Source organism: Manihot esculenta, chromosome 15, assembly GCF_001659605.2.
Source record: "Manihot esculenta cultivar AM560-2 chromosome 15, M.esculenta_v8, whole genome shotgun sequence".
NCBI classification, from domain to species: domain Eukaryota; kingdom Viridiplantae; phylum Streptophyta; class Magnoliopsida; order Malpighiales; family Euphorbiaceae; genus Manihot; species Manihot esculenta.
In genome coordinates this window covers 12,673,029-12,698,676 of record NC_035175.2, presented here as the reverse complement: position 1 = coordinate 12,698,676, position 25,648 = coordinate 12,673,029, and the positions used below count along the sequence as shown (strand labels likewise).

At 29.4% G+C, this 25,648-nt stretch overlaps 5 protein-coding genes across 10 annotated transcripts; 3 read left to right on the top strand and 2 right to left on the bottom strand.

Moving 5' to 3' along the window:
• The first annotated feature begins 945 nt into the window (after nucleotides 1-945).
• On the top strand, nucleotides 946-5,568 carry LOC110602755 (cytochrome P450 724B1). The gene is made up of 10 exons (XM_021740353.2): nucleotides 946-1,151; nucleotides 2,994-3,308; nucleotides 3,385-3,709; nucleotides 3,795-3,947; nucleotides 4,106-4,345; nucleotides 4,446-4,532; nucleotides 4,617-4,695; nucleotides 4,785-4,891; nucleotides 5,007-5,125; nucleotides 5,286-5,568. The coding sequence occupies exons 2-10, from the start codon at nucleotides 3,097-3,099 to the stop codon at nucleotides 5,395-5,397; spliced, it is 1,434 nt and encodes a 477-aa protein (XP_021596045.1). The 5' UTR covers nucleotides 946-1,151; nucleotides 2,994-3,096; the 3' UTR covers nucleotides 5,398-5,568.
• A 3,243-nt stretch (nucleotides 5,569-8,811) lies between these two features.
• On the top strand, nucleotides 8,812-11,912 carry LOC110600911 (proteasome subunit beta type-7-A). 2 transcript variants are annotated; one of them, XM_021737831.2, is made up of 9 exons: nucleotides 8,812-8,969; nucleotides 9,088-9,267; nucleotides 9,781-9,922; nucleotides 10,084-10,180; nucleotides 10,271-10,340; nucleotides 10,446-10,550; nucleotides 10,817-10,915; nucleotides 11,007-11,094; nucleotides 11,553-11,912. In XM_021737831.2, exons 2-9 carry the CDS (start codon nucleotides 9,124-9,126, stop codon nucleotides 11,627-11,629), a joined length of 822 nt encoding a protein of 273 aa, XP_021593523.1. In that variant the 5' UTR covers nucleotides 8,812-8,969; nucleotides 9,088-9,123; the 3' UTR covers nucleotides 11,630-11,912. The 2 variants fall into 2 exon arrangements, with proteins under 2 accessions (XP_021593523.1, XP_021593524.1); XM_021737832.2 differs by having other exon boundaries at nucleotides 8,815-8,969; nucleotides 9,091-9,267.
• Nucleotides 11,913-12,881: 969 nt separating this feature from the next.
• LOC110601160 (ras-related protein RABB1b) lies at nucleotides 12,882-15,972 on the top strand. The gene is made up of 6 exons (XM_021738196.2): nucleotides 12,882-13,134; nucleotides 13,233-13,372; nucleotides 14,402-14,484; nucleotides 14,879-15,083; nucleotides 15,204-15,272; nucleotides 15,735-15,972. The coding sequence occupies exons 1-6, from the start codon at nucleotides 13,089-13,091 to the stop codon at nucleotides 15,822-15,824; spliced, it is 633 nt and encodes a 210-aa protein (XP_021593888.1). The 5' UTR covers nucleotides 12,882-13,088; the 3' UTR covers nucleotides 15,825-15,972.
• A 1,681-nt stretch (nucleotides 15,973-17,653) lies between these two features.
• LOC110602509 (pre-rRNA-processing protein ESF2) lies at nucleotides 17,654-21,872 on the bottom strand. 5 transcript variants are annotated; one of them, XM_021740046.2, is made up of 8 exons: nucleotides 21,713-21,869; nucleotides 20,467-21,138; nucleotides 20,315-20,378; nucleotides 20,024-20,091; nucleotides 19,523-19,612; nucleotides 19,309-19,439; nucleotides 18,158-18,304; nucleotides 17,654-18,079 (listed from the first exon to the last, which is right to left on the bottom strand). In XM_021740046.2, the coding sequence occupies exons 2-8, from the start codon at nucleotides 21,131-21,133 to the stop codon at nucleotides 18,062-18,064; spliced, it is 1,185 nt and encodes a 394-aa protein (XP_021595738.1). In that variant the 5' UTR covers nucleotides 21,134-21,138; nucleotides 21,713-21,869; the 3' UTR covers nucleotides 17,654-18,061. The 5 variants fall into 5 exon arrangements, with proteins under 5 accessions (XP_021595738.1, XP_021595739.1, XP_021595741.1 ...); XM_021740047.2 differs by having other exon boundaries at nucleotides 21,666-21,868; XM_021740049.2 differs by having other exon boundaries at nucleotides 20,467-21,091; nucleotides 21,666-21,868.
• A 2,786-nt stretch (nucleotides 21,873-24,658) lies between these two features.
• LOC110602294 lies at nucleotides 24,659-25,391 on the bottom strand. The gene has a single exon (XM_021739779.2). It carries the CDS (start codon nucleotides 25,374-25,376, stop codon nucleotides 24,807-24,809), a length of 570 nt encoding a protein of 189 aa, XP_021595471.1. The 5' UTR covers nucleotides 25,377-25,391; the 3' UTR covers nucleotides 24,659-24,806.
• Nucleotides 25,392-25,648: the final 257 nt, after the last annotated feature.

Genomic DNA, 25,648 nt, shown 5'->3' with positions numbered 1-25,648 from the left:
TATGTGGGTGGAGTATGCATGAGGACTAAGGATTGTTAGGTGAGTCTCCATTTCCTTATTTGATGATGGCTCTTCCTAAATTAAAATAACCTCTATTTACTTTATTTTCTGTCTATGTTGACTTAAAAATATGCATTTGTATATATTTTTTATACCCAAATAAGCTCACGATTTTCTACTTACCCATTTGAATCTTAATATCTGTGAGAAAGCCATTTGAATCCTAACGTATGTGAGAAAGTGAGTGATGATATGAGATCCAGAGAGAAAAATAGGGTTTCAGCAGGTATAAAAATGTTTCGTCTGAATGGATCACACTTCTCCTTCTTATTCCTTTTTCCGTTATTCGCTAGTGGCGCATAACCGCCATTCTGCTACAGTGTCATCTGTTTCTATCACGCAGAACTGTACATACGAGCGTATCTGCGTGCTCATTCTTGTTAAGCGACCATTTAATTCCCCTTCGGTACCCGTGCTGATAAGGTCGCGTCTCTTAATCCTGTCACGTTAAACGAGCTAGACTCATTTCTAGCGAGTCTGGATATTTGATCAGCCCGACCTGTCTTAATTATGAATTAAACGGTGTGTTGATGAGTCAGCTCGCGTGCAGTGAACTCTAATAAACTTCGGACCTATCTCTTTTTTTAAGATTTGACTTCAGTCTAAATGTCTGAAACCCAGCGGTCATTAGTAAGTATGTAAAATACACTCAACTGAACAGAAAGAAAATTAACAAGTTTTTCTAATATAATAATGCTAATTATGGAGAAAGAAATATGAAATATTATTTTTTTATATTTATAAAATTAAGTAAAAACCATTGTCTGCTTGCTTTTTGGCTCTAGCAACTTCCCCAAATTCATTCGGCAATTCTTCAAATTATTGTCCAAACAAATAAAACACTCATGATCTGGAAGTTTCAGCCCTCAAATTCCTTGGCCAAATGCCAGCACCTTCTTCAAATTAACTATAAAAGTTTCTTCCAGCAACAACATCTTCAATCTTTCAACATTGTTGATCTTTTAATTAATTCCATTCATTATCCTTTAGTTCTCAAATCACAACTCACAAGATTTCTCGACTGCTAACACTTGATGGATTCCAATTAGTGTGCTTGGGTTGCTTGAATTTTCAATTTGAGAGTATTTGAGGTTTGGATTGCTCTTATTGAGTTCTTTGTTTTTGATTTTGAGTTTCTTTGAATTATTATTTGGATTACTTATATTAGGGTTCTTTGTTCTTCATTTTATTTTATTTTCAATTTTGTTTTGATTAAAATTATGAAAGAATTTTACTATTTAAAACAAAAGAAAATAGTCTTTTTGTTATTGAATTTTTCTTTTTTGTGGGAGTGTGGTTTAATTGCTTCCTTTTATAAAATGTTGGATTTAAATAGAAATTATGGGTTTATTTGCATAAAAAAAACTTAAATTTAGTTTATTTGTAATTTTACTTTTTTCACAATAATTTTTCCAAAAGAAGAGTTGTTTTTTTTTTCTTCTCAAAATTTTTCATTAACATGAAAATTTATCTTTTTATTTGTTTATTTTAGAAGGAGGAAAATCATTTTACTTTGTAGGATTCCGACATTAAAATTAAAGTTGTTTTTTTCTTTTCTACTTCCTCCTTTAGAGGAAAATCATTAAAGTTATTATCCAAACAATAATATTATTATTCTATTTGTTTTGAAAACACAGAAGCCATGTCAATGATTAAACTAAGCATAGTAAATTTTAGGAAAAATTACTTTTTAGTCTCTGAGGTATAGCGTAATTAACATATTCGTTTCTCTATTTTTAGAACTCAACCCTTCGTCTCTGAGGTTTAATTTCGTCAAAATTAGAGGTCCCTCCGTCAAAATTAGAGGTCCCTCCGTCAAAATTAGAGGTCCCTCCGTCAAAAATGCCGTTAGTGATAGAAAAAATGACTGAATTACCCTTTCTAGAACTCAATACTTTAGTCCCTGAAATGACTGAATTACCCTTTCTAGAACTCAATACTTTAGTCCCTAAAATTTAATTCCTACAAATTTATAGGTCTCTCTCTCAAATAATTGAAGGAAAAAATATATTTTTGTCCCTAAGATATTACATAATTAACATATTTGTCTCTCTATTTTTTGAATTCAACATTTTAGTCCCTAAAGTTTAATTTCGTCAAAATTCAAGGAAGAAAATCTCAAACTCAATCTCCATAAACAAATAAAACTTTTAATAAATTTAAGATTCAAATTCAGCAAAAATAATAAAAATCAAAATATATAAAATTTAAATTATTAAAAATAAAAAGTTAAAACTCAATATAAATATTTTTTGTGATGCTGTTCGTCATCGATCAATGTTCGCCATTTTAAAAATTCATTAAAATGTCTCTGATATTTTAAAAAATTTACTAGTTAGTTTTTTAGTTAATTTTAGTCGTTAAGTATTATAAAAAAAATCTAAAATTTTCATAATATGAAGTGACTAATTAGTAAATTTTTTAATAATTTGAGGGACTAATTAATTTTTTTCTAAACTATAGGGACTAAATAGTAAAATATATAGTGATAAAATTAATAGAGGAACTAACTAGTAAACTTTTTAAAATGTTAGGGATATTTTAATATATTTTTTAAAATTGAGGGACTAAATAGCGAGTTTTTTCATACTATAGGGACTAAATAGTATTTTTTTTATTTTATTATTGATAAGGATATTTTTGGGATTATATTTATTCTCTTTCCTTTGACCAGGTGAAAATCATTGACTTAACAGAAATTTTTGACGGAATTAAATCTCAGGGACGAAAGTGTTGGGTTCTAAAAATAGAGGGACGAATCCGTTAATTACGCTATACCTCAGAGATTAAAAAGTAATTTTCCCTAAATTCTATAATAGATTCGGCGTTTGAATTTTCCTTTTTGTTTTTTTATATAATTCGTAACAATTGAGACTCCAATTTGAAATCTTAAAATCTTAAAAACAACTCTGATAATATATATATATATATAGCAATTTCAGGTCGGCAAGGGACAAATCAGTGGATTCCGAAACACTTGTCTTCTTCTTCAATCTTATTTCTTTATTGCTATTTGGAGAAAGCTACGTGCCAAACATGGTCATTCTTGGGTTTTTGTCCATTGTATTGTCTCTAATTTTAGGACTGGGCTTGGCCTTTGTGATCATCCATCGTTTTCTCAATAGAAATGAACCTGCAAATTTACCTAATGGAACCATGGGATGGCCTCTCTGTGGTGAGACTCTTGCCTTTCTCAAGCCTCATAGATCAAACTCCATGGGCACCTTCTTGCAACAACGCTGTTCAAAGTATACTTTAAACTCTTCTTAATTTTTTCTATATCAAAATTTATTTAAATTTAATTTTTGTTTTTATCTTTTGCAGGTATGGGAAAGTTTTCAAATCACATCTCTTTGGTTCTCCTGCTATAGTTTCTTGTGACCATGAGTTCAACTTGTTTATCCTTCAGAATGAAGAGAAGTTGTTCCAAGCCAGCTATCCTACAGCCATGCATGGCATTCTTGGGAAGTTCTCATTACTGCTCGTCTCCGGTGACCTTCATAAGAAGCTTAGAAGCATAGCCGTAAGCTTCATTGCGGTGTCAAAGTCGACCCCCAGCTTCCTTCACTGTGTGGAAAAGTTTGCTATTTCAATGATGGAATCATGGAAAGAGTGTAAAGAAGTTACCTTTGATAAAGAAGTTAGAAAGGTAATCAATTAATCCTTGCAATAATGAAGTAAACCTTCAAATATACATTTTTGTTTACGTTGCTTAACTTGTGATTTAACAACAGTTTACACTCAATCTCATGGTGAAGACTCTTATGAGTATTGAACCAGAAGAGCCAGCAGCCTCCAAGATACTGAAAGATTTTCGAACTTACATGAAAGGGTTCGTGTCTTTGCCATTAGACTACCCTGGATCTCCTTACAGCAAAGCAGTAAAGGTACGTACACCGCTGTACTGTCATTATAAAGGTTGCGAAGATTTTGCCTAAACCTTAAAAGTGTAGTAGTGGTACCAAGTATCATTATCTGCATCTTCTCACCCAACCCAAGTGAGCTTACGGCTTCTGAATAAGTTTTCTTCTCGTATATGGCTCAGGCAAGAGCGAGACTTTCTTCCACTGTGAGAGAGATTATTAAAGAAAGAGAAAAGGAGATCAATGCGGGGCTAAAAGTAGACTTTTTGGATGTTATTTTATCGAAACGTAGGCTAACCGATGAAGAAACTGTAAGCATTGTTTTGGACATCTTGCTTGGAGGCTATGAGACAACCTCGACACTCATTTCTCTAATTGTTTACTTTCTTGGACATGCACCAGCTGCTTTGGAAACCTTGAAGGTTTTCCTTTTTCTTCATATATATCTCTGTTCTCATTACAGGCCGCCAAAAATGTTTCTTTCCTTGACTTTTTTTCCTCTCTTTTCAATGATATGCACAGAAAGAACATGAAGCTATAAGAAGAAGCAAAGAGGATGGCAAACCCTTGGACTGGGAAGATTACCAGAAAATGGAGTTTACCCACAATGTAATAACTTGTATTTCATGAACATATCCTTAGTTATTACACATTAAAATAAGCTACAACTTATAGATCCTTGAAATACAACAGGTTATATCAGAAGCTATGAGATGTGGGAACGTTGTCAAGTTTGTCCACCGTGAAGCTCTTCAAGATGTCAAATACAAAGGTTTCAATTTTCGTTCTTGTAAATACAAAATAAGGCGACAGAACTATTCTGGAGATGATTTTTAATTCTTGTTTGTTATTTTGCTGCAGAATATTTCATTCCTTCAGGATGGAAAGTGTTACCTGTGTTTACAGGAGCACATTTTGATCCATCCCTTCATGAAAATCCTTTCGAGTTTAATCCATGGAGATGGACTGTAAGTACTTGATCTTATATCATAAACATCTGCATATCTTTGAAGGCATGTAAAATGTGAAGTTAAAGATGGTATAATTAAAGGCACAACAGCATAATGAGTAATAAAACGACAGGATAAAGCGACAAGCAAAAAGGTGGTGCCGTTTGGTGGTGGACCTCGGCTATGTCCAGGGGCCGACCTAGCTAAAGTAGTGACTGCATTCTTCCTCCATCATCTTGTCCTAAGTTACAGGTAAAATATTGAAGCACCTACTCTGTAACATAATCATCAATTCATGGATTATTTATACATTAATTCTAATAATTGCTGGGTTTATCCACTGCATCCCACTTAGGAAACCTAAATCTTTTCTTTTAATCAAGGATATGGTTATAATTAATTATTTTTGCAGATGGAAAACAAAAGCAGATGACTTTCCTGTGGCTTATCCTTATGTGGAATTCCGGCGAGGCTTGCTTTTGGAGATTGAAGCAGCTCAGGCCATGATGGGAAAGGAAGGTTAATGCATGTTGAAAGAAATTGTTAATTGGGCATCAGATTTTTTAGGGTATTATTTAGATTAGTGTAATTAGTCAACTGTAAAAGGAAGAAAATGAAGTGCTTAATTAAGAATTTAAGATGAAGCAAATTTCATTATATGGAATCTCAACGATGCTATTGCTAGCTAGCGATTTTCGGTAACAAATTAAAATTTTTGTGGTAAAATTTTAATCAAAAAAATTTGTTACGATTAAAATTTTTAGTGTTACAGTTTTTGGGAGCAGTATTATTCGATTCAAACTGAAAAAATCGATCGAACTGAATTAATTAAAAATTTTAGTTTGACTTTTTATTCATTTTAGTTCGATTCAATTCGATTTGATTTTTAATTTTAAAATTTCAATTATTTCGATTCGATTCAATTCGATTTTCATCAGAAAAAAATTAAAAAAATTGAATCAAATCGATTAGTGATAATAGTATATTATTTTCAATAATATAAAAAAATTATATCATATTAAAATGAAAAATATTTCAATTAAATTTTAAAATATTAAAAATAAAATATAAAAAATAAAAAAAATTATTAAAAATTTAAATTAATCAAATCAAATCGAACGGAATTAAATTAAATCGGTTTGATTCAATTTAATTTTTAATTAAAATTAATTTGATTTAATTTTTATAAATATCAAAATTTTAATTTTTAATTTATTTAATTTAATTTAATTTTAAATTAAACTGACCGACTCTTCTCAACCTTTGTTCCGCAGTCCATTATTGAGTCTATTCAACAATGTCGGAAAATTTAACAGATTTTGAGTTTATTAAAAACTATGTATTTCAATTGATAATTTTCATTAAAAAATCTTTGTTAATTTTTTATAAAAAAATTAATCTTTCATTTACCAATAATTTTAAAATCTTTTAGTATTATTAATTAATTTTAAAATTAATTGATTTTAATCTATTAGTAATTTATTTATATTAGTTTTTTCAATGTGTTTTGCACACATCTTTACTTCTTATAAAATTATTTATTTTTAATAAAAAAATTAATTTTAAATATCACTAAAAAACAAAATAAAATTCTATTGATATTACAAATGATGACGTAAGATTTTTATAATACAAATTTTTATGAAAAATAATAAATAATCTTAGTAATATGGTTTGACTTATGAAATTTGTAGTTAAATTATTTTTATTGTAATTATTCCATATATTATATTTACTAATAGTCTAAATATTAATAGAATTAATAAAATTTTCGAATACTCAAAGTGTCTCCATACATTTAAAAATTTTAACATCAATTAAAAAAATTACAATTCATAAATATTATCATATTTTATAATTAAATTTAAATAAAAAATTAATTAAATTAAAGTAAATTGTTTATCTTTTTTAATCAAGCAAAATAAAAGTAATTTCTAATAAATGCAATTGTGAGTATTTTAAGTAATTTTAATATTTATTTTTCTCTTACAAATAATTATATATGTAAAATAAAAAATAATAAAAGATATATGAATTTATTAATAATAATAATAATTCAATTAAACTAATATTTAGTTAAATAATTTTTATTTTATTCCTAAATATAATATATCATAAAATTTTGATTCTCAATATAAGATACTAATTTTTATATTTTTATATATAATTTTTTATTTAATTCATTATTTTTTAAAAAAATAATTTTACTTACAATATAATTTCAATAAATAGAATTTAAATATTAAAAATATATTCTATAATAAAATTTAATTAAGGATTTATTAATTTATTTTAATTTAATTTTAAATAGACTAATAAAATAATTAAATTAAAAAATTTTAAATAACAAATTTTAATACAAGTTATTGATCGATTTAATAATATTATGAAAATAATTTCATATTTATTGTTAAAATACTACCTTTCAATTTCAATATATAATAAAATTCATATTATTTGAATTTTTACATACAAATAATCTTAAAAAGGTAAATTATTTACCTCAAAATTAATATGTGTATTATTCTATTTTTAAAATTAAACAATTTAATTCTTGCATTTTAATTTTCTCAAATTAAAATCTTTTCATTTATTTTTTTATATTAGGATTAATTCATTGATTTTTTTTAATAAAGACTAATATAAATAATGGGTTTTTTAGGTGAGGCTTAGGGTTTAAAATAAAAATTATTTATAATTTTAATTTAATAATCATTAATTAAGGATTTTTTTTGGAAAAATATGAAAAATAAAAGTGATTCAATTTAAAATTGAATTGAATTGAGTAAATTAAAAATTAAAATTTTAATATTTGTAAAAATTAGACAAATTGATTTTAAATAAAAATTAATTTGAATCGAATCTATTTAATTTAAATTAATTTAATTCGATTCGATATAATTAAAATTGATTCAATTCAACTTTTTATTTTTAGACTTTATTTTTAATATTTTAAAATTTAATTAAAATATTTTAATTTTAATTATAAATTAATTATTCTATATTATTAAAATAATATATTATTATTACTAATATAGTGGATTTAATTTTTTATTAAAATTAAATCAAAGGAAAATAAATAAAAAAATTAAATTAAAATTTTAAATTAATTTAATTTAAAATGAAAAATACTTATTTTAATGAGAAGGGAATAGAATCAATGTGAGTAAATGCGGCAGGTAACCATGGGACTATTGATAAGTAATAATGTGATATAGGAGTTGCGACATGGACATATATCAATTTCACTAAATTCAATTTGTAATTTAAAAAAATTCTTTAATTTATTATATTAAAATTAAAAATTTTTAAATAAAACACAAAAATACTCAAAAATAAATTTTTTTTGGACCATACATAAAATATTAACAAAATAAACATCATAGACTAAAGTATATAATGTTTTTTTATTATATTTAATCTTATTGATATTAAATAAAGTTTCTAAATAAAATAATATGCATATAATTTATAATAATAACAATGTGAAGTATAGTTATTTAATAAAATATTTTTGTGTATAAATGTTAGTATTACATTACAATTGAATTCTATTTGTAATAAATTTATCACGTATTATATATATATTATTATATATTATAAAATTAAAATAAAAAATCTTTAAAATTGTACAATACTGTTAATTTTTGCGTTCGATAGTAAGTACATTTGAGTAAATTTAAAAAATATTAGATTTTACTTTTTTAATACTTAATTTTTATTTAAAAAATATATATTTAATCAAATAATCTCTATTAAAAAAAATAGAATTATTATTCAAATTTAAGTTTTGATTATAAATTGATATAAATATGTAAAAATTTTCGTCCAATAAATTTATATTTAATCACAAAAGTTTTTTTTTTCTCTCAAATTTATCTGATCACTAAAATTGGATTTGGTTAATTAATACGAGTACAAAAGACTCCTAAGAAGTAAGAAAGAACCGAATTGGCAAATACCTTGAAAACGAGACCCACTTTAGCAAAAAACTCTTTTCTTCTCCCCTAGGTTACCCTGTCTAAAGCCAAAACAGACCTCGAAATCGATCCATAATTTTCAGTCGATTTTCTGCTACTTCTCGATTCAATTACAGGTACCCATTAGTCTTTTAGATGAGATCTCTTATGGGTCTGTACTCATTAGTTATTTGATTTACAAGTTCTTATTTTATTCGTTTAACATTTTCTTTCCCTTCTTCTTTTGCTTTAAAGTAGTGGATTCTGAATTTAATTTCAAGCTTCTAAAGAATGTCGAAATCGACGGTAGAGGTTCCTCCAATGGGTGGGTTCAGTTTCGATCTCTGCAGAAGAAACGATATGCTGGCAAAGAAGGGAGTTAATCCTCCCTCCTTTAGGAAAACAGGGACTACAATTGTTGGCATAGTTTTCCAGGTATGATAATGCGTAATCTGTATTTATGTGTATTTTGATTTCCATTTTTCTCCAGAATCTGGAGCTAAAACCCAGTTTGATACTTTGTTCTGGTTAATCTTATTTAGTCAATTTGATTGCTTTCCCAGTCTCCTAATTTACTATTAGATGTATTTGAGATAATCTGGAGTCCATTTTGGGATTGTGACTTGTAGTTTCACAGGATTATGTTTTTAGACTACCATAGCTCTAGTATGATTGAGTTCACTATTCAATATTTTCAGTACTGATATAGGGGATGAAAGAACGTAGATTATAGTGATTGATTATTTGGTTAATATATGTTAGTGCAGAAAGTTTATGATGTTATTCTTCATGGAATAGTGTCATCATTTCTTGAGTTTTGCGGATTGCCAGATTGTTTATTGCATGTTCTGCTAAGCACTTGGCCAAAACTTACCCAGTGTATAAAACTGTATAAGTTGTTTAGTTTATAACTTTGTATGTCTTCTTTTGTCTACTTTATTCCAATAGGATGGCGTCATTCTCGGGGCAGATACTAGAGCAACTGAGGGACCCATAGTTTGTGATAAGAATTGTGAAAAAATTCATTATATGGCACCAAATATCTATTGTTGTGGAGCAGGAACTGCTGCTGATACTGAGGCAGTAACAGGTATTTTTAGGATTATGGTATTCATGGTGCTTCCAGCTTCATAGAACTTCATTATACATGCTGCATACATGTAGTCTGTTTCCTTCTTTTTTTTTTCTCTCTCATTTTCTTGTTACTAGAGCCAATGCATTTGCATTGCCATTGTGTTTATGTCTGTGTAGACATGGTCAGCTCACAGCTGCAGTTGCATCGGTACCATACTGGCCGAGAATCAAGGGTTATTACAGCATTGACTCTTCTTAAGAAGCATCTTTTCAAGTTGAGCTTCTCTTGTTTCCAACTTTGCTTATTTCACAATGTATCTCTTTATATTGATTGTATGTCCTGACTGATAAATGTTTTGTCCAGCTACCAAGGGCATGTCTCAGCTGCTTTGGTCCTTGGTGGGGTTGATTGCACTGGCCCTCATTTACATACTGTGAGTTTTCTTATGATGAGGGGTGCTTTTCTACCTGGAACCATTCCTTTAAATTGTGAAGTTGTCTGATTTCAAGTGAATGCTATTCATATGGCTATCTTGCAGATATATCCCCATGGATCAACTGACACATTGCCATTCGCTACAATGGGCTCTGGTTCTCTTGCGGCAATGGCTATTTTTGAATCAAAGTACAGAGAAGGACTGAATGTAAGTCTGTTACTTTATTTTAAATTTGTGGTGTGAAGAATAAAAAAAGAGTAACAGCTGCAGTTTTAGAAAATTATTGTAGTACTCTGGTTTATAAAAGTTGTTGGAAAATATATACTATCAAATGATTGACCGCATGAATTTGCAATGGTAAACTTCTTCTGAATAAAAACAATTGAGAAAGAGATATGTGATCCCCCTTATGATATTGCCTTCCCTTCTTTTCCTATTGAATTGAATTTTAGTTGTGAATTTTATCTTTGTAGAGGGATGAAGGTATAAAGCTTGTATGTGAAGCAATATGCTCTGGTGTATTTAATGACTTGGGAAGTGGAAGCAATGTTGATGTTTGTGTTATTACAAAGGTATATCAGTCCTACCCAGTTGCCCATCTTAGTCAAAATTTCTTCATCTCTAGTTGATGAAAACTTTCCCTCATAACTTGTGCTGGGACAGGGACATAAGGAATACCTGAGAAATCACATGTTACCAAATCCACGTACCTATATCAGTTCTAGAGGGTACACTTTTCCAAAGAAGACCGGTCAGTATCAAACTTCTTTCTGTGTTTCATGAATATGCTTCCGTACATTCTCCACTGCAACTTCTAGTATTTAATTCTACCATTTCACATATTTTGAAATCTATGCTTAAAGAGAAATGTTAATGGGGATGTGTATGGATTGATTAACCAAACTCTGAGGCTTCTTCGTCAATATGTCGCTTTATAATGAAGTGAAATTAAAATATTACGAGATCTTCCATGACTGGAAGGATTGATGCCTTTTTAGTACATTTCATATTTGCTTTATGGACATCACATAAATCAAGAGTGTATGAACTAATTCATTGAACTGCATTTTTCACATCTTGATGCTGGAATTGTCACTATTTTAATATGGTCAAACATTAGTTGGGTCTTTAGTAGTTTCAAGTTAATGATAAATTGCATGACTTTCTTTTATTTATTATTTATTTATATTTTTTGTTTGTTGTTTCCAGAGGTCCTTTTAACAAAGATTACACCATTGAAGGGCAAAGAGGAAGTTGCTGAAAGAGGTGATGCAATGGAAGAGTGAAAATCATCAGCTTCATGGTTGAGATTTTAACAACTTTATTATGTTCCTTGTGGCCTTTGGGATGACAGTATCTTTTGTAATTTCCTACTTGAGAAGCTCATTGAATCCATATTGAAACGTTTTTGCTCCATACCAGTGACAGTCATTGTCTAGTGGGGAGACTTTCCATTTGAATCAGTCTTCCAGGAATTTATGTGTTAAATTGCTAGTTCTGTTTTCCAATGTGGCAGTACCTATGATAGCAAAGAAATTCTAGCAATTAATTCTGATCTTTCTTTTCTCAGAGGCTTTTTATTATCTATGTATGAGAAATGCTAGCCAGAGAGTCATTTACTAGAGTGATTGTCAAATACTCTCCATACTATTGGTTGAAAAGAAATACTAGAAGTTAAAAAGTATGGTGGTTAGTGATTAGTTGAGGAGAGAAGTACGCATAGTTAAAAGTCTTAAGATGACTTGAAAGTTCATTGGCATTGCAAAATCTTGTTTAATGCCTGCATAAACTTGAACTTCCCTTTCTTATATTGAGGATTTCGGATTTCAATTATTAGAATAGTGATGTTCATCAAACATAGGGATCAGCGGGACAACTTCAGTTTTGGCAGCTAACCTGATGGGTTAGGTTTGGAATGTACGATGTAAAGAGAAAGGAATGTGTCATTGTTAGGAAACGTGAAAGGGATATGGTAAGACAACCAGGCCCATACTTTTTGGAGACAAAGATTTTCATAAGATTTTCAATTTTTATATATTATATATTATAAAATATAAATAAATGATAACATACTATTTGTATTTATATATAAATAAATAATTTATCCATTCACCTTTTTACCAAAATTATTTTATCCTTTCGAAGTTTAAATTTACTCTATTTACCTTTTAAATTTAAAATTTCATATTGTAAAAATAGAATAAATCTTATAGTAAAATATGAAAAATTTTATAAAAAATCATTATAATACAATTACAAAACATATTGCAGGTAAAATATAGAGTACATTAATAATTAATTTATCTCAATATAATATAAATTATAAAATTGTTAATTTTATATTTTTATTTTATTTTAGATTATAATATAATTTAATAAAATTAAATATTAATATAGACTCTCAAAAAATTTAATTAAATACTAATATAATTATTTAACTATTTTAATTTAAATAAAACACTAATATAATTATTTAATTAAATTAAAAAAATTGAAAAAGATGAGAAAGTTACGTAAAAGATTAAAAAAGACTAATAAACAAGTAACGAAGAAAAAGCATATGTGATTTCTGAAGCAGCTGTAAGCAAAAAGACATGGCTCATGGCATTGGCTGGTCGGTGATTTATACGTCACGCTGCTGCTTCTGCTTCTGCTAGCCCCTTCAATTCTCTACTTCTCAGCCCAGTTCCTCCTCGACTTCAACCTCCGTCCGCCGAGTCCTTTTCCCTTCCCTGCTCTTCTCAAATGTCTTACGATTACCTCTTCAAGTACATAATCATCGGAGACACCGGTCTGGTCTCTTCGCTCTCTCTTTTGGGTGTGATTTGTTTTCTTCATATTTAATTTTCTCAATTTGAGAGTTTGGATTGTGTGTTTCCTTGGTTTCAGGCGTTGGGAAATCATGTCTACTCTTGCAATTCACTGATAAGAGATTCCAACCTGTACACGATCTTACTATCGGTGTTGAGTTTGGTGCTCGCATGGCCACCATCGACGGCCGACCCATCAAGCTTCAGATTTGGGACACTGTATGTCTCCCCCCCCCCCCCATGTTCCTTTTTAATTCTATTGCTTGTGCTTCAAATTTATGTGTTTCTTTTTATTCATTCTTCCTTAATTGAAGAATAAGTCAGGAATCTTTTGGAAGCTGACAACTTTTTTTCATAACTCCTGACAACTTTTTCATAACATTTTAGACTAATTTTTTATGTGTTGACTGAGAAATAGCCTTACGCAAGCTAAAATTGCCTTATATTGTATAATTTCGATGAATTTCTATTCTAGCATCGTTGAACTAATGGAAACAAATGTAAAGTTTAGTAATTTTGGCAATAAAAATTGAAGTTAGTGGAAACCTTGACATTAGAATTCAAGCCTGCAGGCTTCCTTCTTGTTTTGACCGTTCCCCTTATATTTGTAAAATAGTTTAGGAAGTTTTGATGAAAAGTTGCTGGCTTTTTTATTTTTTGGTACTCTGAGAGCTTGTTTGGTAGACTGTTGTGGAAAATAATGGAATTTATTGGAACACTGGTGCTCTGCCAAACATGCACTTAATGGTCAGTGGTTGCAATCTTTTCCCTAGTTAACATGCAAACAAGATTTTAGTTCAACTAAAATATTGATTAGGAGACATGAATTTCCTATTTATATCTCCACAATAGATCCTTTTTTTGGTTTATCATGTCCTACACTATCTTCTTTGATGTAGCAAGTAGGTTAGGAAATTGAGCCATGGCTCAGTCTAGATAACCCTTCATGCAGCTATTAAGTACCAAGATTAATGTCACATATGTAAGTTCTCAATTGATTTGTGAAATTGGTTAGCAAGTTTTGAATAATTGGATATACGAGCAAATGGGGAACTAACATCTAGTCATAGTGGTATTGTTCTCCATGTAGGTAAATATTAGATGAACTCTATGCATGATGTATTTTCTAGGATAATTTTACTTGTCAGGAGCATTTGATTCTCAATATGTATAGCTTCTAAAGTTTTACTTGTGAATGTGTATGTACATCAGCATATCATTTCTCAAAGGTCTGCGGTTTAATTTCAGGCTGGCCAAGAATCCTTTAGATCCATCACTAGATCATATTACAGAGGAGCAGCTGGAGCACTTCTGGTTTATGACATTACTAGGTCAGTCTATGTCTCTGTAATGCATCAATGCATTTACTTTACCCTGTAATCTGTATACACACAAGCTTTGATAAAAGTAATATGGTTTTCTTTGAAAACAAGAGTATGTTATGGCTTGTAAAGTTATTCTATGAATAGGTCAAGCTACTGTGTTGCACTCTTGCCATCTATGGAGTTCTGAGGCCAAGTATTATGACTTTTGCTGTAATATATTATAAACTTCTTTTGGGGAAGTGCTATATGTCCAATATGTGAGATAAATGGATTAATGGACTCATAATCTATCATTTCCCAAAAAATGAATATGGCCACATGCTTGGGCCTGTGTTACCCCAGTCGAGATAGATGAAGCTTGTTTATTTGGGTTCCCAACTGAATGTGGGATGTTGTGCAGGAGAGAGACATTTAATCACCTAGCAAGCTGGCTAGAGGATGCTCGGCAGCACGCAAATCCAAACATGACAATCATGCTTATAGGGAACAAATGTGATCTTGCTCATCGCAGGGCTGTCAGCAAAGAGGAAGGGGAACAGTTTGCAAAGGAAAATGGACTTTTATTCATGGAAGCTTCTGCAAGAACAGCTCAAAATGTTGAGGAGGTGATGTGTCAAAATCTAATGGACGTTCATATTACATATTCAGTTTAAAATTCTGAAGTTAAAATCTCCAGCTCGTAAAACTGTATAAACTAATATGCTATCATCACCTTTTTATTTTAGGCCTTCATAAGGACAGCAGGAAAGATCCTTCAGAATATCCAAGAAGGCGTGTTCGATGTATCCAATGAGGTAATGCTTGAGTTCACTTTAATTTCCCTTGCGCCATTTGTGGTAGGGGAGCCCGCCCTGGGGGGGGGGGGGGTGGGCGGTCATTTTATTGCAGGGATCTAATATGCAGGATTAGTATTATTTTTCCTTAATAATTTGTTATATCTTATGTGTAGTAAACCTGCCTTCTTGTATTGTGTTGATTTAATTACCTGTTAGGGACAGAGATCAGGTTATGAGAGATTAAAGTGATTTTTTAAAACATCTGATTCTTGTTTCTCTGGTTGGCGGGCCTTAATTATGATATATAATGCAGCATTAGGAATTGCTGTTTCTACCTATCTGAGACCTTGCATTTAACCTTCCATTTGGAATCAAGAATTTTGCAAGAATTCAATTCATTCTTTTCTTGCAAAATGAATCTTGTCAGACAAAGAGTAACTGTTAGATCGTTTTATGACACCTTTGTAGTTATGATTGCAGTCTTCAGGTATCAAGGTTGGATATGGACGGCCCCAGGGACTGTCTGGAGGCAATGGAGCTGTTACTCAGAGAGGGGGATGTTGTGGCTAACTCAAACAAATGAATATATATGCTCAGAACTGTTATATGAGTTGAGGTTGACAGTTAATGTATAGATCCAACATCCTTTGTTATTTGGACTAAATTGAATTTAATTGATAGGAATTCAAGTCTTTTCAGCGCTTGAAAGTTTCCTCAATCAGCAGTGTTTGTGCTTTTGTGTTTCCTTTGTGATTTAATTATCTTCTACATCTGATACGTTGAATGATACAAAACTTGTCTAACTGACCAAAAAAATTTTTTGAATGAAATTCTGTAGTCGACAAAAATAAGCTAAATGCAAAGACTAAAAATACAAAATTTCATTTTTGAGTTCAAATTTGATCCTTAATTATTATTAAAAAATTAAATAAAATTATTATTTATTAGAAGATTAAATAAAATTATTATTTATTAGAATGTGAAAATGTAAGTGATGCTTCACTCATTTTATTTAGTCTTAAATTATTTGATCTTTAAGAACTTTTAAAAAAAAAAAAATAAATTTGGTGTTTTTTACTCTTATTATATAATTTAGAGGTAAATTTAGTGTGATATGATTCTTTAACATTGAGTTTGAATGTAAGAAAAATATTTTTTTAAAAAAAATACTATTTTAAATACTGTTGAAAAAAAATAATTTAGAAAAAATTATCTTAATATTTTTATAACTAAATTATATTAAAAATAATTTTAAATTATTTTTTAATATTTTCTAAAAAATATTTTTTAAGAAATATTTTTTTTTTCTAACATTAATGCCAAATAGACCTATCGGAGTACTTATTTGTGAAATCACCTTATTAATATTGTTAATACATGAATTTAGCCCAAACTCTGATTGAAATTAAGCTTAAAATATCTGAATTCATCTAAATTTGATTATTAATATGTTGAATCTGTTTAGTTTTATATAATTTAATAAATTATTTATACAGAATATATTTTTTATTAATAATTTTCATTTTAAAAAATTAATATTTTAAAAGTATTATTTAATTTTTAATTTTAAATGAAAAAATATGTTATTAAAAAAATAAAAAAATATATAAAAATTATTAAATTAATTATTTATATAAACGAATTCATAAATATTCCAAATATAAAACCTAAATTCATTATAAAATTAAAATTTTAAACTCAAACTGATTATATACTACGTAAATCTATCTTGTTAGAGCTTAATCAAATGAATTCTTTGATCGGATGAGTATTTAAAAGTACCTAAGTCCTTGTTATTCTATCTAAAACTTGCACCAGAATAACAAACCATTAAACTTCTAGAACAATAAAATCAAGTGCTCAAAAAACAAAAATCTGAATCCAACCAGTGGGTTGAAGAAGGCACAAAGGCAAAACATTGCACTAGTAATGTAAACGGTGGCTTCGATGTGTTAGATCAAAATTTTCTCAATTTCACAAGAATCATATTCAGTTGGTTGGTTGATAAGTTCATAGTTCTAGAGGAATATAATTGAATGATACAAATTCCTTCAGTTCCATATCGTAACCGGTACAAGTCTCCCCATCCTTCGATCCTTGATTAGGGTGGTTAATAGATCACGAAATAATAATTGCTGGTTAATAGATCATGAAATAATAATCGCAATCTTAATCTGGTGGTAAAAATATCTGCTTTCCAAATCTCAACCTCCATTTCAAAAAGAAAAAAAAAAAACAAAAACAGCAATGGAATGAAACTACATTATTAAATGGTGAATCCGATGAGAGAATCTATAGATCAGAAGAAATACACAAACAAACACACGATCTTTTAGGCAAGGTGATCAATTGACATATAAAATTGACTAAAAAAGAGAAAATCCTTAGCAACAGTAAACTACGATGAAAACTAACCATATAATTCTATCTTTTGGCATAAATCGTTTTGTAAAAAAAAATTCAAACAAGTTCTTACAAAGCAAGATTTCCATCTTTTTTTAAATTAAAAATTTTAAATTAAAAGAATTGAAAACGATTACAATGGAAATCAAGTACATGGTATGTGCCCTTAAATGGTTTACAGCGTTCTGGTCACTGCCATGATGATCCTCGACCGTAATATAGCACAATCTCTCAGTTCCATAAATAATCACCAGCAATATTGTTAAAAGAATTGCAAGAAAAATTGTAAGAAGCTTTTTCGACGCATCAAGACGTCAAAGAATCAGACCACAAAGTAATCAGCATCCAGTATCCTCTTAAGCTCCTCATGTCGAACATAAACTGAAAACTTCAAAACCCATTTACTATAGACCACCAAATACCTGCATAGGGAAACACAAAGTGAGCCTAAGGAAATAAAGTAATATGAAGTTAACACCAGTAGATAATTATTCACTCACCCCAGCCAGTATGTCTTTTGAGAGTTGAGATTTGCTTTCTTCCACTTTATTTGCTACTGGTTTTGTCTGTGAGAATTGACGAATGACCTTTGGTGCTTGCTCATTAACAGAAACTTGACCTACTGACTCTTGTTGGACCTTTTGTTTCTGCAGAGGCAATCATGCAGAAACACAAATGTGTCACAAAAACAAAAGCTCACAGACAACAAAAAAGGCAGTCACTGAAAACAAACTTCATGCCATAATGAGATATAGAACATCATCTAATCTACGAGTTCTCCCTCTAGCAAACAAATCCTAAAACCATGAATGTGCAGAAAGTATGCTCCTTGACCTTAAAAATAAGCACAGAAGACATGTGGCGAATCCTTTACCATGCACTATGCTGCTTGAAGGAGGGAAAAGCTCACTAGGTGGCTTGAAATTTGTCATTTACATGTTAAATGTTTATACAGCAGCATCCATTTCACTTTTTTTCACAAACTTCAATAAAATGCATCCATTCATTTTATTTTTTTTTGGATACTATGACATGTAACTTGAGGGGCTCCAGTATCAAAATAAGAAACAGCAATTACAACATGGGTCTAACTCGACTTGTTTCAGGAAGTGAAGATTTGGATAAAGATTATGAGTTTATATTAGCGCTCTCCTTTCCAAAGAGAAGATGAACAAAAAGGAGATTAGCATTATCAAGACATTGAATTGCATGTCAGAACACACTCTCACTCTCTATCTGTAAACCACTTTCTTCTTTATGTGCATGGCATACACGTGCACAAATACCATGGGTGTAGCATTCACATTCCATTCAAGACATGCCTCTAGTGCACTTGTATTTTCCATCTTCCCAAATTCAGTTTCTTGAATACCTATCAGAGAGCTGGGCGTGTGTTACAATACCTGTTTTATTTGATCTGTGATGCGATTGCAATGTACAAGGCATATTAAAATGAAAGCAAACAACGCAAAAACCAGTCCTATAAAGGATTGAAATGTTTTGTCCAGATGTAAAATTTAAAGATGCAAAAACCTAAAGATGCCAAGCCAAAGAACTTCTGTTCCATTTAAATATTTTAGAACAATTACAAGGGATCTAAAAAATGGTAACCTGAATGAGATCAAATTATACAGAGTTACATAATATCTACCTTTTTTAATCGTTCCTCTATAGAACTCAAAGCCCGAGATTGATCCACCTTATTGAGATAGAAATCCCGCTCCCTTTTTGCAGCAGAAATTTCAAGAGCTAATTTCTGCTCCCGTATAGCCCTCTTGTAAGCTGCAATAGAAACACCCATAATTAGACATGCAATGAACTATTAAGAAAGATATGTTATAGGAAAAGCAAAATGTCTTCTCTACCTATTTCTTCTGTAAGATCATCCCACTTGAATTTACTCAAGTATTTTATATTCCAAAGGTCATAATAGAATTGTGATCTCTTCCTGCCACCTAAATAAAAGATAATTAATACATAAATAAAAAGAAAACACAAGCAGATAATAGGGATTACATACACTTCATATTATGTAACTAAACAAGAGAAGGAAGACATCAAGAAAAATGTGGACTATTTCCCAAAAAAGGCATAAGCTTAGCAAACCCAATTCTTCATTTAGGCAACAACAAAAATAACAGTCATATGAATAGGAATTTGAGGCCAAGTAGCTAAGTTAAGAGGAAACATTGCATTTTTTCATGCATAATTTCCAATACATTTAGACTTTATTGGATTCTCAATTCAAAAGCTAATTCTTCTCAGCTCTCCAAAATATACACAAATAAGAATACCAAAGAGCTGATAGCCTTATACATATATTGCATCCAAAATTTGAGGAAAAAATCATCGAATTAATTACCAACCTATTTGTTCACCATTTAAGATATTAGCAACTCTTTTCGCAATGCTCTTGTTGGTAAATTCAACCCACCTGCAGGTCAAGGACGAGGAAAATCAGTTGATTGATGCAATCTTTCCAGGTTAAACAAACTCAAAGAGACAATGTAAAGTAGGTGCTTATATATATATATACACACAGAGTGCGAAAGACAGAGAGAGAGAGATCCAGAATATCCTAGAACTATTAGCTATAATTCTATAAAACTATATTTCCCTGTTTCACATAATTTTGGCAAAATTTTTCTTTAACATACCCTTCAGAGAATTCTTGACCTCGAAATCCACCAGCTCTTTTGCGACTTATTTGAGCAGTAGGATCTGTTAGAGTAAATTAAAGCATTTTCTTTAATTGGTTAACCACATACTATCAAATAATTTTAAAATTGAAGAGTTATGTATTGATCACCTTCAGGGGCAAGGTATATCCTCTGTATTTCTCCATATTGGGAAAGAATATGACGAAGCTTTACATGATCCATGTGGGGAGGGATTCGACTCAAGTAGCAAACACCACGCTTGTCAGCCTTAGCAGCCTCCTTTAGCAACCGCTCTTTCTTCTTCTTTTTAAGCCTATTGACCATTTTATCATTGGATTTTGGATTCTTTTCAGCTATAGGATTTATTCCAATGATCATTTCTTCTTCCTTGCCTTCTGCAGTTTCAATTCTTCCACCTTCAGCTGCTGGATTAACCTCCTCTGGAAGACCCTCTGTATTAACATCTTCCCCTTCATCCTCAACAGCTTTCTGTAATAATTGCTTTTTCCTTTCCTTTCTTTTCCTTTTGCTCTCACTGTCAGATTTTTTACTACCTTCCTTGCTAATAGAAGCTTCTTCCAAAAATTTCTTCTTTATTTTATTTTTCCCAGTTTCTACCCTCATATCAATAGAGTGTACATTCCCTCCTGCTGAAGGGCTGTATTCATTGACCTCCTGTTCTTCCTCCATTTCTACACTTTCCTGCAATTGCTTTTTCTTTCTATTCTTCCTTCTTACAGCACTTTCTGCAATGGACTTTGCACACCCTTTATTCTGAGGACTCAGCACATTAACATTATATTCTTCATTAGCCATTCCGCCTAGTGAAAGACAATGAAAATACTATCTCATGTGCAGAAAAGGAAATACATGCAAACAGTTAAGCTAATACAAAAAATTAAATACTCATAGATCAATAAAATAGCTAATTCTTATATACGCATTTAAGTGAAAAGAAAAACACAAGTAATCCTAGGGTTTCCTTGTTCAATATACAGGTGTGAGTTACACATCTATGCTAAAATTTGAAACTCAACTATTTGAATATAATTGTAAATACCCAGTCTTTGACCTAAATTTCGCAATTCAATCTATTCTCAATAAGAGAAATTAAACGTTAGTTAAATTCACAGCATGTCAATGACCCTTGCATTGATACCTAACAGAAACAATATCAATTGAGCAAAAACGCACACCTACACTATGTTCGGAGGTTCTTACAAAATAAATCATTCCAAACGAAGCCATTATAATAAAACTTCCTTTTTCTCCATCTAAACACTGTTCATGCATATTCAAGAAGAAAGTGGCTAAAGATTTCTCAGTATTTCCAGAAGAAATACAGCACCTAATTCTATGCAGGTAAAAGAAGAAAAGACCCAAAAGATTACTGACAGCGGCGACCGGCGATGACTGGAAGGAAGTGAAGCTGTCTGATTTTGTTTCGGTTTCGGCGGCGGGACTTATCTATTATGGCTTTAGCACTGTATTCGCGCTGCTGTGGCGTTTAAAGAATAAAAATAAAAATCGTGGGGATTTATTCTGCAAACCCGTGCGTATGGAAGTGACAGTACATGGGTGTCGGGGTGAGCAATATTCGGTTCAAACTGAAAAAATCGATCGAATCGAATCGATTTGAAATTTTAGTTTGATTTTTTATACATTTCGATTCAATTCGGTTTTTAATTTCAGAAATTTCAGTTATTTCGGTTCGGTTCGGTTTTTATCAGAAAAAAACCGAAAAAATCGAACTGAATTGATTAGTGAAAATAATATATTTTTTTAATAATATAGAGAAATTAAATCATATTAAAATTAAAATATTTTAATTAAATTTTAAAATACTCAAAATAAAGTGTAAAAAAAATTATTAAAAATCGAAACCGATCAAACTGAATTAAACCGGTTCGGTTCGATTCGGTTTTCGATCAAAATCGGTTCGATTTGATTCACCCCTGTGCGGAACCTCTATTTAGCACTGCAAAATTATTTGAAAATAAGTTTAATTAAATTTTTATATTTTTGGTAATTTTTTTATCAATTAAACTTTCGTTTTTTTATTTAAGTTTGAATAAGTTTTTAATTAATATAATATTAGTTTTTAATAATAAAATATTTTTTAATTAAAAATATCAAAAAATATGTATTTTAATAAACAAAAAATTAAATATATATATATAAATGATAAATAATTTTAAAAATTATAAAAACAATATTTTATTAATAAAAATAATATTTTATTATTAAAAAAAATATTATATTAAATGGGTATTTATTTAATTGCTGAATATAAAATATAAAGGATTTAATTAATAAAAAAATATTAAATTCCCGTTTGTTAACTTTTAAATAAAAATACATTAATTTATTTAGATTTATATCCAAAATTATTTTGTCCCTTTTTGCCTCTTGAAAAATCAAACACATCGTTTTATATTAAAACGTGTAGTTTACTAAGGGGAGAGCTGATTCGGACTTGGGCTCAGTGGGTGGGCCTAGAAATTCTACTTATATTTGACTAAACTAATAAGAACGGGTAGAGAAAACTGAATTAGGCCCACCCGTCCTCAATCCATCAGCTTTAATCCATTAAAAAAAACAATGCCCTTGTTTAGCACGTAATTTAAAAAAAAAATAATAAATTCTAGAATTCAATTTATTTTTATTATAAAAAAATTATTTATTTAAAATTAATTTAAATATAATAAAATTTAATTGAACTCTTATATATTAAATAAATTAATAATAAAATTTAAATTAATTTAATTTATTTATCATTCTTATTATTTTTAAATAAAATATAAATATTTATTCTTATAAAAAATAATTATTTTTATCACATTAAAAAATCATTATTAATATTTTTGTAATATTTAAAACCTAAATTTTACATAATTTTTTACTATTAAAAATATATAAATTATTTTTTAAAATTAATAAAATAATATAATAATTTTTTTAATATTAATTATAAATACATTAAGTATTAATCGTTAATATTAAATTAAAATAATTTTTATAATGAGCAATTATTAATTAAAAATATTAAATAAATTTAAAATTAAAAATAAAAAAAATAAAAGAAAATTTCAATGAGTAATTAAGTAATTTTGATGTAAATAATCTTAAGCAAAATTATTTCTTATAAAATTCTAATAATTTTTACAAGATTTACTTTTAATTCAAAATTAATTCTCACAAGAGTTTAAGAAAATTGAATTTTTATATTATTGGTTTTGCCAAATATAAGAAATTTATAAAAAAAATTATTTTTTTATGAAGTCTTTCAAAATTTGGCATTCCAAATAGGGGCTATATGATTTTTAATTTTTTAGAATATTTTTTAAATTTAAATAATAAACTATAATTGAATAAGTAAATAAATAAATAAATAAATAATGAAAAACAATATATTCAATGTATAATTATTAAAAATCTCTAGCTATTTGGAATATTTTCGACCATGTTTAATAAATATGATGATTTATTTTAAAAAAATATGATGATTTATTTAAATAAATATGATGATTTATTTAGTTTATGTCTAGATTTTATCTTAATTGTAATGAGCATGTCTTTTTTTTTTTTTTATAACTTGTTATTTTCCTATCATTTATTATTATTTTCATAATTTTAAAATTCAATCATGTGATTTTCCATAATTTAATTCTTCGAAGAAAAGAGTTATATTTATTATTTAATAGTCTATCTATCTTGAAAACAATTTCATTAATTAATTTTAGCTTCGTATGAGTTGGCTGGAATGGTAACAGTCTCAAATTCCATGCCTTCTCATCAATGCTCTTCCCATTACAGCACACAATGGACAGCAAATGATGGAGAAAGCGATACAGAGAAGCAGGTGGTCCACAATGGAGAAATTACATAAGGGAGAGGCTGAGATTGTGACAATGGCGTTGATGGAGGAGGAAGAAAGGCACCCTTCAATGGAAGTTTACCTTTGAAAATGGAAATCCAAGAAAGCAAAACTAGTTTAATTACTCAGGAGATTAAGTGATAATTGACTTAAGTCTCAATCAATTGGTTAGAAAAAGGCTGACTTTAAAACCCAACTACTCGCGAGATTCATTAATCTGAATTGTCATTTTTAGTTGAATCTCCAATAATTCTAGTGCACAATAAAGCCTTCTGCTTGTGGTTGCCATTAATGGATTTAGTTATGTATCAACTCCTCCTGAAAAGGAAACCTTTTCCTCCAAAATGCATAACCATCTGCTATGCTTTATCATCTCTTACCAATGGCAAATTATGCACAATTTTGGTTTGTAATTAACAACAATCAATTTAAAAAAAAAAAGGAAGAAGAAGAAGATACCAAGCTCGTTGAAAATGGAGTTCCTTACTATTGCAGAAATGAGAAATCATTTATTCAAGTAAGCCTTTAATGGCAGAAAAGTATCCTAAAAGGAAATGGCTTTATCTACTATCACACGGAGAACAATGAAAGCAACCATAGGAGCAGGATTAATTAAGCAATACTTGGCAGAGGGAGGGTTGGTGGCAAGCCATTACTATCTCTATGATAAGCTTTCTCAAAACGCTTCAGTGAATTGGGATTCACCTGCAAGAACAGATAGTTCCCAGCAAAAAGATCACCAAAATGAGCCTGACCTTCTTTAAATCTCTTCAACACTTTAGCATATGCAGCATGAACCAGCTTCACTTTTCTCCTCAGGAACCTCCTCAAACTTGGAATCTTAAGCCTAAATCTCTTTCTCTGATTCATCCTCTTCAACCTCTGCCAACTTCTAGATGATGGTCTCCCTATGAGTCTCTCTCTTTCTTCATGGTCACCAAACAGATCCTCATGTTTCAGTCTCTGATATGGAATCCTGGAGGCTGAGGCCATCTCCAGATGGGTTTTTGAGGAGTGAAAAGATGAAAATGGAGAACGCAATGGACTTGTTTTATCGGTTTTCTCTGAGCTATATATGAAAGAAAACTTGAGGTTCACTGTGAGAAACAGGTGAGTGCATTGAATGCAGAAGCAGAAGGTGGCGACAGTAGTACCTAAGTTCTTTGCTGATAAATTTACCATTTAGACCCTAATTATTTTTTTAATTTTAAAAATATATTAAAATCTCTTAAATTTAAAAAAAATTATTAGTTAATACTTTAAATAAATTTAACTATTAAATATTTTTCTATTTGAGCGCTTTTAATATAAAAAAATTATTAATTAATTTTTTAATTTAATTTTATAAAAATATCTATAAATTATTTTATCCTAAACAAAATTAATTAACTAATAATTTTTATATAATATAAAGACTAAATAATAATTTTTTTATCATTTCACGGCCTCTTTTG